At 40.5% G+C, this 13,056-nt stretch overlaps 1 protein-coding gene across 1 annotated transcript in view; it reads right to left on the bottom strand.

Moving 5' to 3' along the window:
* Nucleotides 1-12,778, bottom strand: part of LOC143627992 (uncharacterized) — a 34,093-nt gene extending 21,315 nt beyond the window's left edge. Inside the window, exons 1-2 of the mRNA XM_077097691.1 lie at nt 12,662-12,778; nt 9,782-9,910 (exon numbers count right to left, since the gene is read on the bottom strand). Coding sequence (XP_076953806.1) covers nt 9,782-9,910; nt 12,662-12,778 — 246 coding nt within the window. The remainder of the gene's footprint in view (nt 1-9,781; nt 9,911-12,661) is intronic.
* Nucleotides 12,779-13,056: the final 278 nt, after the last annotated feature.

Raw genomic sequence — 13,056 nt, 5'->3', positions numbered from 1 at the left:
TAATCAACATGGAACCATGGATCGCTAATGATATCTAGACTCGGACGAATTTGTGTAGTGGTTGAGAAAAACAAGGTCAAGATTGTAGCTTTGAAGTTGAGGAAGTAAGCCTCTACCTAGTGGGCTAAAACATAACCTCGACTATTATCTTTTTCAACAAATTCATCACCTAGTAAATCAACAAAGCCCAAAGAGATTCCTCTTTCCCTTCAAAACAGACAGCGGCGCCAATTTTGAAGTCCAACCAGGCTTACCAGCCTAAATGGAAGATTACCCGTTGCGCCAATGTTGAAGATCCCGTTGTCTGTTCTGAGTTTCGAAGCATGTATTCCCGCATGGGGAACGAATTGCTAGCAAGTTCCAACCCACGATAGTTTGGTGTCTGATGCCATTTATGATCATGTCCGGGTTCTCTTCAGTGTGGCTGAGCTAATTCGTGATAACCGAGCTCTCCATGTTGAGAAGATTCAGGCTTCTGCCTCTATGAGAGAGATGGAACTTACTGTGAAAAATGGTGAGGAGGCCGCTTGGAGGGCGGGCCGGGAAGCAGCAGAGAACCTCCAGGCTCTGGCTGCTGTCGAAGGGAAGTTGTCCAAGGCTAAGGCAGACTTGGCGGAGTTTATCAGTGAGCGCGCTGAGCACTATAAGGAGTTTACGGCTGCGTGCAAGAAGTCTAACGAGGATCTTGCTGATGTGTGCAGTCGGGCTCATGCTGCGAAGGAAGCCGCTAGCAAGCACGAGTAGGAAAACGTTAATCCGCGCAAGCAGATTGACGAATTAGAGGCTTAAGCAGCATTAAGGAAGGCGGATGTGGGGAATTTGGCTGATGCGATCGCCACTCGTGAGCATACTATTGGGCCTCTGATTGCTTAGTGTGCCGCTGTGCCAACGAACGTAATTGGCTGTTGAATCAGGCAATCCGCAAGGTATTTCCCTAATTCTGCATTGACAATTTTTCTTTCAGATTGCCCAATGCATTATTACTGACAACGACATGACCAAAAGCATTGGGCATCTCGTCACTGTTGCGCATCAACTGAGGCACAAGTCTGGTTTCCAGGAGTCAGTAACACATTTGCGGGATCACCTTCCTTCTGAAGCCTATTTACTCCATGGCATTGATGTGGAAATGGCGTATCAAGCTGCCAAGGCTGAATACTATGCGCTTTCGTTCCTCATATTGTCTGTCATTGCCCAATACGCCAAGGACGAGGATGGCGTGAAGTTGCTGAGGGAGCTGTTGGAACCAACTCAGGTGGGTCCTTCTTCAGCTGGCGATGATGTTGCAGTGCCATAGAATCCTGTGGAGGAGAATTTGGATGACATCGTTGATTATGAAGTCTCTCCGCGTGTGGATTAAATTTGTATATTGTAGTCTAGGAGTACTTAGACTTTGTACTTTGTTTGGCGGATGTTGGTATCCGCTTTTTGTAAATATTTATTTTTAATTTAATGAAGCACTTTCTCGAATCGTGTCCCACTATATATTTATTTTCCGTTTTGTTTTGCTAAGACTTGGTAAATGCATGGTATCGTTTTCATTCATTGTCAATGGCTCTTAGCTCGTTTTACAAGATGGAATAGGTTTACATGTAACACCTTCTCAACTGCGCCGCGTTTCAAGTTCTTGGGACCGGCGAGCCATCGAGTTGCATCAGCGCATATGCGCCTTTTCCTAGGACCTTTTCTATTTGATAAGGCCCTTCCCATGTTGGTGACAATTTTCCTCGCACGTGCGCTCTTGATGCCTTGTTGTTGCGAAGGACGTAATCTCTTGCATTGAACTCGCAGAATTTTACTTTTACATCATAATATTTCTGAAGTTGGCGCTTGCAAGTCTGTTCACGCATTCCAGCCAACTCTATTCTTTCTTCCAGAAGCATGAAATAAACGTGCATTTGGCTTTCATTGTCGTTTTGTAATAGATTCCTTGGTGATGGTAAGCCAATTTCCACCGGGATCATTGCTTCTGCTCCGTACGTCAGACTGAACGGTGTTTCCGTGTTACCTGTGTTCTCTTGTGTGCGGATGGTCCAAATGACATGTGTGACCTGATCGATCCATCCTGACTTGTATCATTCCAACCTTCGTTTTATGCCGTCAATGATGCTACGATTAGCATGTTCCACTTCACCATTCCCTTGTGGGTGTGCCACACAAGTGAATGCTTGGCTTATGTTTAACTCCGCAATCCAAGCTCTAATGCGCTGATCCGCAAATTGTGTTGACTTATCGCTGACCACGTTCATTGGAAATCCAAAATGACAAATGATGAATTTCTTGATGCCGGGGGCGTTGATTGTGGCCACAGGTTTTGCTTCGATCCACTTGGTGAAATAGTCTATTGCGACTATTAAGAATTTCACCCGCCCCAGATCTTCAGGGAATGAACCGGTTATGCCAATTGCCCATTTATGAAATGGCCATGCAGGCGTCACTGGTATCATCGTGTTTTTTGTTCGGAAGGTATTTGGTGCATGGCGTTGGCATGCGCTGCACCGACGTATTTCTTTTTATGCGTCCACGTGAATGTCAGGCCAATAGTATCCTGCATTCATAATTTTGGCCACTACCATTGTTGGGCTCGCGTGAATCCCACAAATTCCCTCGTGTATTTCACGCAACATGTAGTTCGCGTCCTACGGATCCATGCATCGGAGGATTGCTCATAGATAAGATCACTTGTATAAAATACCATCTTGCAACTGATAATTTAGTGCTTAGTGGCGTATCTTCCTGGCCTCTTCCTTACTGTTTGGTAGGACTCCTGACGACTAGAAGTTGATGATGGGGGTCATCCAGCTGGTCGTGTTTGTGGAGATTACACAAACTTCTCTGGCGGTGGTGGAGGGATTTGCCAAGACTTCCACTCGGACATCCTTCGCCATGTGATCGAAGCTGATCGATGCCAATTTGCTGAGGGCATCTGCTTGTTTATTTTCACTTCTCTTTATATGTTTGATTTTTCATGTAGTGAAATTCATCATCAGCGATTAGCCTATGCCATGTATGAGGCAATCTTGTCATCCTTTTCCTCATACAAGCCCTCAATCTGGTTTGCCACTAGCATTGGGTTAACATGGGCTTCTAAATGCTTGGCTCCCAACTTCTTGGTTATTCTTAGACCCACCAAAAATGTTTCGTACTCCGCCTCATTGTTCGTGCTTTTAAAATCTAGGCATATTGCGTACGTAAATTCATGGCCGTCTGGATCTTTTAGTTTTAATCATGCACCTGAGCCTTCATCATTGGACTCCCTGTCTGTATACAGTTGCCAGCCTTGTTCTTTTGGCTGTTCAACGAGGGGGTTCTAAGTCTCTATGACATTCGGATTCTCACGTTGCCGGTACCTCCGCTATGACATCTGCCAAAACTTGTCCCTTGATTGCGGGTCTAGGTTTGTACTTTATTATGTATTCTCCCACTTCTATCGCCCATTTGGCTAATCTGCCTGAAATCTCTGACTTGCTTAGCACATTTTGCAGCCGATAATTGGTGAGAACGTTAACTGGATGTCCTTGGAAGTATCACAATCGGCGTGCCGATTGAACTAATGACAGTACTAGCTTTTCCAAGGTGGAGTACCTGGTTTCAGCGTCTATTAATGTGCAACTGATGTAGTAGATAGGTGTTTGAATGTTGTCACTATCTACTAGCAGTACTGCGCTGATTTCTCTGTCGGACGCGGCCTAGTACATTACCAGCGGTTCCTTGGGCTTTGGCACCGTTAACATTGGGAGTTCTGCCCATCAGGTTTTGATTTCTTGAAATGTAGTTTCTGCTTCAACTGTCCACCGAAACTGTGTCATTTTGAGGCAGTTTCTTAGGGACGAAACAAACGGGAAGGATTTATCGGCATCGCTCGACAAAAATCTGTTCAACACGACCAACTGCCCATTCAATGTTTGCACTTGTTTGATAGTTGTTAGGGAGGGCATTTTGACGAGCGCTCCAATCTTTTCTGGATTCGCTTTGAATCCTCCCGTTGTAACGATGACCCCAAGAACTTTCCTTCTTCCATCCCAAATGAGCACTTTCTTGGGTTTAGTTTCATGCTTATCTTGCGGAGTGTGTTGAAGGTTTCTTCGATATGTTTTAACATCTTTGACTCAGCGTCACTCTTGACTACCAAATCATCCATGTAAACCTCCAAGTTTCTCCCAATTTGGTTTTTGAATTCTTTACCCATCAGGCGCTGGTATGTGGATCCTGTGTTCTCTAGTCCGAACGACATCATCTTGTAACAGTATGTGCCGTTGTCTGTTCGAAACGCTGTTTTATCTTGGTCTCCTGCCGCCATGTGGATTTGATGGTATCCCTTATAAGCGTCTAGGAAGCATTTGTACCGGAAAGGTACCAGTGCGTCCACTTTTCGATCAATCACTGGTAAGGGATATCAATCTTTAGGGTATGCTTTGTTAAGGTCTTTGAAATCAATGCACATCCTCCATTGGCCATTCGCCTTCGGTACCATAACTGGATTCCATGTTTGGTATTGGATTGTGTGGATGATTCCAGCATCTATAAGCTATTGCAGTCATTCATTACAAGCTTTCGCTTTTCCTGGCCCCATTTATCTTTTCTTTTGCACTATTGTAATGAAAACTGGGTTTACTTTCAACCGGTGTTCCGCCTTGGATCTTGGCACCCCGGTCATGTCTGCCGATGTCCAGACTAACACATCTAAGTTTCTGATGAGGAGCCTTTTTGGCGCTAACAGGGTGATATTTGAGAGAGAATATCTGATAGTGACATTCTGCTTTGGGAACTTCCTGTTAAGAACCCAGTTCTCTAGTTCCCTTGGGTTGTCTGATCTCATCATTTTCTTTGGCCGGACGCTTGTGTCTGCCACGTGACATTCCCTATTAGCGTGGATCATCGCTACTCCCGTGGGGGTTGGTACTCCTAGTATCCTGTGAGCTGTTGACGGGTTAGCGTTAAGTCTGCTATTGCTTCTCTTCCCATGATGATATCATAGAGTGGGTGTGGGGTTTCCATGATGATGAAGCCCACGCCCTCCATTCTTGAATGCTTTCCATCACTAAGCATCACCGGGAATGTTAACTCTCCTAACGGGTATTCAAGATCTGAGTGAAACCAGTTAATGGTGCATTAACGGGGACCAGACGATGCTTGTCAACGTCTTCCAAGAGGTCAAAACGATGGCGATACATTATATCAGACGTGGCTCCCGCATCAACGAAGAAGCAAGGCACACTATTATGTCCAAACACAGCGGTGAGCACCAACGACACTTTTTTGTATGCTCATCCTTTTATCTTTGGAAAGATGACTTGTTCTTCCTTCCAAGCTTCGTTTTCTTATTGTTGGAGCTTCTTGTTTACGACCCCTTCCAAAATCATGTTAGCATGGAGGTCTTTAATTTTCTTTCCTGACCTTCCGCCATCATGACCCGGAGGCCGCTTTCTATTTCCCTTGATACTCTTTACTAGGTGTTCCAACTTTCTGTTTTTGATATACTCCTCTATGGCATCTTTCAGGTTTGAACACTGGTTCGTGTGACCATGTTGCTCATGGTAGTCACAATACCGTGTTGTGTCCGCGTTTGGTCCTGGCTTGTATGAGGGAGGCGTTTTGAATTGGATTCCATCCATATACATTATTTGTGCGGGGCTTTTGGCGAGCGACGTCCACCTACTGGAGAGATATGCTTGCCCCTTCTGCTTATTTTTGGGCACCTCGTAAGGAGTATTGTCTCTTGACTGGGGTTCTTGGTTTATTCACGACCAGACTGAGGCGATCTTCTTTCCTTGACGGGCCTATTGATATCATTTCTTGCATCATTGCGCGCTAGCTCCTTTCCCAGTCTCTCTTCTGTTCGCGCATAGCGTTTAACTGCCTTCATGATGGCATCCCAGCTTTGAGGCATGCCATCTCTACCTGTGAGGGTATGGATATGGTCATAATACCTCACATTTTGGCGAAAGGCTGCGCGCATGAGTTCTTCACTTATACCTCCAATGTTTAACCCTTCTTTGTTGAACCTGGAGATGAAGTCTTCCACTGTTTCGTTATCTTTTTGCATGACACCGAGGATGTCTGCTGGGTCGCTGATGTGGCGTTGTTGTTGACTAAAATGTTGGGTAAACTTGTTTGGCAAGTCATTCCAATTTGTAATTTGCCCTTCAGGCAGTCGTTCAAACCAAGATCTCACTGTTCCTACGAGCGTTAGTGTGAATTTGTGGTACCATAGTGGCATGGTCCACCCTGACACTAGACCTGCCGCGATGTAGGTATGTAAGTGATCATCGGGGTCCGATAGATCATCATATTGACCAACTGCCGGAAGAATCTTTAGGTTTTCTAGAAACTCCGCCTCCACGATTTTCTTGATTAACTTAGATCTTCTTGCCGAAGGTATTGGCCAATATGGCTTGAGAAGTCTTCGCTTGCATCTGGGTGGTATTTTATTAGTTTTTTGGCGGATGCGTCTAGATCTTTCTAGCTTTGTTCGTAATCTGGATCATCCAAGCGTGAGTTAACTATATGGCGCGAGCGTTGTGATTTGTTACGCTCATCCTCTTGGCTGTTTAGCCCCCCACTCAGTGTTTTCCTAGATGGTAACTTAGTTCGCTGTATCGGAGTTAACCCTTCTTCCTCTTCTTCGTAATCTTCGTCCGGCTTGTTGTTGCTTGCTTCTCCATCGAACAGAGTTCTAAGTCGGACGGAAGACGACACTTTTTGTTGTACTTTTGCCATGACTTTTTCTTGCTCCTCCTCCCACCAGGCCATTATGCTTGGTGGCAGGGTTGTCTGCGACTATGGTCGCGGTTTTGTTTTGTTTGTAATGGTCGGTCGAAGGGTGGACGCGTTAGTGATGCCTTTGCCGCTACTGATTACGTCGGCAATTTCCAAGTTTCATCTTGGTTGGCGTTTGACTTCTGGCCAACCTACTTAACGGGTGTCTTCCACTCATCTGAACCAAAAAGCTATGAATGACTTGTTCTAGCCATATGCACGGATGACGCCAATGAAGAAACACATAATCCCCCCTTAGGTCTAATAACTTAGTCCAAAGATGATACAGTATTTCCCCCCAGTGGTGAAGATTGGGCTTCGTCACGGCGGTGACCGAAGTCACATACCTAAAAAGTTTCGGGTCGACGATTCGGTTCGTGTCAGTGGACCAGTTCGGGTCGGAACAAAGAATATGATATCTATATATCTAATTTTTTTCATTCATTCAAACGATTGTTCTTACAATTAAAAAAAATAGATAATTTTTTAACCAACAAAACCTAAGAGATTCATAAGAATGCGAGAGCCGAGAGGAAAGGTGAGTACCTTAGAAGAAGAATTACAAAGCAGCTCGAAGACCTTTAAGATTTTTGAATTCCTCAAATATGTTTTGTTTAAACAAGTTGTTTATTTTTACAAATAGCCCCCACAATTTTGAGTTATATAAAAACAAAGTGTAGGTCCCAAACCGACCACGCCCTTGGATTTCTCGCAATATGAGATTGAATGCCGCGAACGTTTTTGCTCTTGATACAAAGTTTCGAGACGGGTGCGGAAAATCAAACGATTGAACATTAATATTAACATAAAGATAAGATATAGATGAACGATCTCGTTGTTGGTTAAAAGATTTGATATATTGATAGAGAACCGACCCACCCAAGGTGAGCTCCCCTTGGGTGGATGATTTAAACCATAGAAAACACACATATAAACGACTACAAGTGTTCTATTTATAGCCTAATATATATTCTTCTAGAAGCCTTAACCTGTTGAAGCTAAATGCGTGTCCCGAAGTTCTCATTTGGTGTCCTGTTTTCTCGTCGGCTTTAACTATTCACTTGACCATTAACATATAACAGGTCTCGTAATTTGATATCGCAAGTCACACTTTTTGGCCTCACACAAAGTTTTTTACTATATTTTGTAATTTTTGTTTATAAAAACTACGAGGTTTTATAAAAAACCAAATAATGGGGGTATTATATTTAAAAAAAATCAGTGGTGACAGGTAGCATTTAGGAAAAATACATCAGGGGTGACCGCGCTTAATACCTATAAACATTTTCGGATAAAATCACGAATTTTACCCTACTGACAGAGAAAACCGAAGTGACCGGGGCCACCCCCGGTCCTAATAAAACTTCGCCCCTATTTCCCACGATGGGTTATATTCCTTCTTGGCGCAAATGAGTAACACACCTACAAAATAGAACACCATGAGCTCGTTACGAAGGATATGGGGGGGGATCCTTTGGTAACCACCATCCGGCGTGAGAATCAGTATACTATTTGTGATAAGTATTGGGAGATATTTGAGAGTATTCGATCGTAGATCCTTTACCGTTTAGAGGTACATTGGTATTTATAGCCGTTGGAGGAGAGAGAGGGTGTGGCCAACAGCCTTGTCAGGCTCTCCACCAATTATATCCCTTGCACGTGTGTTCCAGTGAGTTGGTGGGCATCGCGGCCATTTGATGTTGACATGTCGTACTATTGTCCATGTTTTGTTTATCCCTTATTGATTAGGCGTCATTTACGATGAATATCCATCCTTTTTGTTCCATGCTTGTGGAGATCTTTGGCGCTACCATTCCCGAGGCGTCAGGGAATGTTTATTATATAAGGTTGTATACCCTTTCATCGCTTTGGCACAATGGTATCTGCATGGCACCTGACCCTTACAACCGGCGGTAGTGTATATTACTTGTTTAGGGGTAGATTTAATATCCTACCTCTACAGAGAGTGAATGGAAAAAACCGGTTAAGGCTTGGTAAGCAAAAGTTCATGCCATCTTATTACTAAATACGTGAGAGTTTTTCTCAGTTGCATCTATTGAAGCAAGGGTTTCAGACAACGAAGGCGTATACCGGAGAATTCGAGCACTTTCCTATGAATGTGACTTGAATAAAGACGAACCCGAACCTTTGTGCAACATTTTAGAGGATTTGAACCTAAGATCAATCTGTCATTGAACTTCACCCTTATATTCCACATTAGAAGAATTAACAATGTTGGCCCATACAATTAACCATAAGATTAAGGGCTAAAGGAAAACTTGAAACTAACCAACTACCAAAGAGCTAGATCATGATTAACAAACTCAAGCACTTTATTCGGATCGAATGATATGTTTAGCGGGTTGCATGGTTCTTTAGGTTTTCCAAATTAGATTTACCAAGCGGTTACGACAACTATAACATTCATTCCTGAGATTTTTATTTAAGGGTTTGGAAAAGAAAATGTAAGAATTTTTTTCTTTTTTCATTAATGAGTTTTCATTTTCTTTTTTCTTTTTTTTAAGGAAGATAATGGAAAGAAAAGTTATGGCTTTTTTCCTCCAAAACTTTCCAACGAAATATGACCTGATTGTGAAGTAAAAGTTTATAGCCCATTGCAATATTACTAATTACCACATCTCAATTCTCTTTTCTATGCTGCTATGAGGACATAATTGTAAAGTTAAAAAAAGAAATTTCTATTTTTTTCTTTTGATTTAGCTCAAGAATGTAACTACCACTTTATTTTCTTTTTATTTTAACTCGAGAATGCCTTTTAAGTATATAATTTTTTTTCTTTTTTCTTCCTCTATTTAGTCTTATCATTTCTTTTCCTTTTATTTTAAACCCAAGTATGTAGTATAATAGTTTTAACAATATAAAATCATATACATACTGATATATGATAATTCATTAACTATTTCTATATAAAAGTCAAAATATCAATTAAATAATAACTCCAAGAGAACTTTGCATATATTTGTTAAAGATTTAAAATTATAGGTGGGACTTGAGAGAAAACCTGAGCAAAGCATATCTGATCCTCCTCATGAGGTTGCAATGTTTGCGGTATTGTTTGTGTGTCCGGTTGTTGCAACAGTTGTGATGATGGTTGTGGTGGTTGCAGTTGAGGCTGTGAAGTTGGGTCTTGCTATGTTGGTGGTTGGAGTGGCAATTGTGAAGATGATTGTGGTAGTAACTTCTAAAAAAAGAAAAAAAATGAAAGGTCGGCGAACACATACTTCGACTTCGATTACAAGTACAAAAATTTATGTCATGTTAAAAGATAAATCTAGAAGTTGACAATGACATTGTAAAGATATTAACAATCTCATCATTTGTCAATATGTTTTTCACAATGGGTGGCCTTTTTTTCCTAACAAAATGAAAATCAATTTCCACGTGTGTTTGTGGGAATGCAACATTGGATTAACCGAGTGATAGAATATATATAGATTGTTACACCATAGATTAAGAACCAAATTGCACCAATTAAAAATGTATGATACACTTTGGGTCTTATAGCTAGGTCGAGGCTCAAGGTAAAAGCACTAGCCTTAAACACATGTGACATTCATGAAAAGCTTTTAAACTAGTTCTGTATAATGTTTGGTATCGTGTTACTCTACCCAAAACAGAAAAAAGATCGTATATAAAAAAAAAAAACTTAATCTATACTATATATAATACATCAAACAAGGGCAAATTAAGACACCCATATTTAAGTAATATACAACACTTAAAGCATGAGGTACATGTGTTAGTAAGGGTAAACATGTCTTTTAAACACAATTCATTCAACTTACAAGTTTGGTCCCTCATCTTTAACCATATTATGTTTTTAATTTAACTTGTAAACTAACTTCCCACCCATGATTTTTAAATGACCATAGTCTTTTCATACGTTAATATTTTTATAAACAAACTGCACCATAAAAACGAGCATTTTATTCTGTTTAATTTGGATATGATATTGTTGTAATTTTTTTCATTTTAAATAAATTAATATGTTACGTAGGGGTGTTCAGTGTCGTTTTTGATGGTTTTTAAGTTAAACTTGTGAGCCTAACCGTTAATACTAATTTTTTGTCGTCCAAAACCAAACTCAACCATTGAAAGTTGAAACCGAATCGTTACTAACGGTCTGGTTCCAGTTTGGTTTCACGGTTTAAACTTTAATAATAAATTTATTTTAAAATAACTAATAATTTAAATGTACCATCAATTCTAACTAAAAACCAACATATTATGATACTTGAGATTATCATAAATAAAAAATGATAATTTTAGCCACATAAATGGTAAATATCAATGGAAAATCTAGGACATGAAATAATAACAACAAAGATTACAAAATGAATCATATTGCAATTAGGTTAATTTACAGTCTATTCTGGTTTCATATGGCCGGTTGCCGATATAAACCGCGAACCAACCGTTCACTACGTTTTGAAAATTTTGAAACCGACCAACAAACCGAAAGTAAAAAAAAAAAGAAAAAACAAGTCAAACCAATGACCGATTTAAACGATTTCAAGGTTTTAACCGAACCATAAACAGTTATATTTGTACGTGATTAACAGGTGTAAACACCCGCTGCATCGCGCGGGCACCCGTCTAGTAATATAATAAAGCATGAACTACCTTATTTATGTCTCTACGTACAACCAAACAAGGTCTAGGTACAACTAAAGAAGCTTAGGGGGGAACTATACATTAAAAATCACATGTTTTTTTAATCTTGGTTTCAAAAACACGCTTAAGCGCAAGCCGCGGCTTCAAGCAAGAGTCCACACATACCTAAGGCGTGATGTTTTCACATAAAAGCAGACTAAGGTGCATGCCTCTTGTACATGGAGTTTTTTGCATCTGAATGTTATAAATATAATTTTTAGGTAGTACATATAGGTAATTTATGTATCAAATCATATATATGCTAAAAACGTATGATACATATAAAAAATTTATACAAGTAATTTATGTATCAAATCATATATATGCTAGAAACGTATGATACATATAAAAAATTTATACAAGTATATTACGCCTCTTGTATGAAAAAGTGAAAAACAGTGCGCTATGCTACACAAAGTCCTCAATTTTTATGACATCAGTATGAACATCTTACGATTCTAACCTACATAAAGCAATTATTTTGATAAACATATGAAGGAAAAACAAACCTCACATGTTATGTTCGGATATCGTGAACCTCGTATAATGTCTATGCCCCATCTAATAGATCTCTGCATAAGAACAACCAACTTTTGTTGATATATGCAAAAAAAATCTCAAAGATCAAATATAAATTATAAATATCGATGTATCGATCTCATCCTAAACAACTAATTTTTATTTGTAACAACCTTTTTTTTTGTGTGAACGACAAAGAAATGACATTAAAAGAAAAGCTAGCAAGAAAAAAAACACAAAAGCCAACGACCAAAAATAAATTAACACAAACAGCAAGCCTAAACAGAATGGCCAAGACCCCGCAAAAACTGGCCACCACACGCTCTCGCTACCCCCGGAATCTGGGCCAATCCTCCCAAGAACACTGCAGTCTACGCGGCCTATTCTTCACCCAAAGGAAGCTTAATACTTTAATCTCCTCCATCAAGCTTGTGGCTTGAATCGGACTACCACCATGAACCAAAGCATTTCTCTTCTTCCACAAACACCATACCGCCACCAAACAAATTGCATGAAAGACTTGTGCAACTCCAAAAGATCCCGAAACTACAATTGAAAAGACTTGGCACCTTGCACCATTGAGAGATTAACGTCCACATCGTTTGGCCAAGCCACACGAGACAAACACATGTTCAACCGTTTCCACAACCTCGCCACATATCGGACAAAGCGTAACTAAACTAAATAAGGATTGACATATTATGCATACCTCTCTATGATCTTTACCGACGAATGTAGCCCCAATCATTAATGCTAGACATAGTAAAAAAGCAGCAGGTAAAAAGAAGCCATAATATGCCCCCATCCTTTTGTACTTTTCAGCCATGAGACCTAATACACAAGGGAGTTGCTATTTAGACATCCTTTGATTCTTTAGAGAGGGTGTACATATAAGATAAAATGTGTGTTAAAAGGGTGTATGAATAGCAAAAAGGGTGTTTGGATAGACAAAGCCATACACAATAGATACAATAATACTTACAAAAACAGTCAAAAGACAACAGAGTTACATTTTGATGTTTAAGATCAAAATTTCTCACTTCAAAGCTTGAACTGATCTAAGTCTAAGCGATCTTGAGCCCAGGCTCGAGCCTCAACGTGAGC

This window comes from Bidens hawaiensis, unplaced genomic scaffold, assembly GCF_021521415.1.
Source record: "Bidens hawaiensis isolate Kalapana, Puna unplaced genomic scaffold, B.hawaiensis_p1.1 tig00004759_1, whole genome shotgun sequence".
NCBI classification, from domain to species: Eukaryota; Viridiplantae; Streptophyta; class Magnoliopsida; order Asterales; family Asteraceae; genus Bidens; species Bidens hawaiensis.
This window is presented reverse-complemented; position numbering and strand designations above follow the sequence as displayed.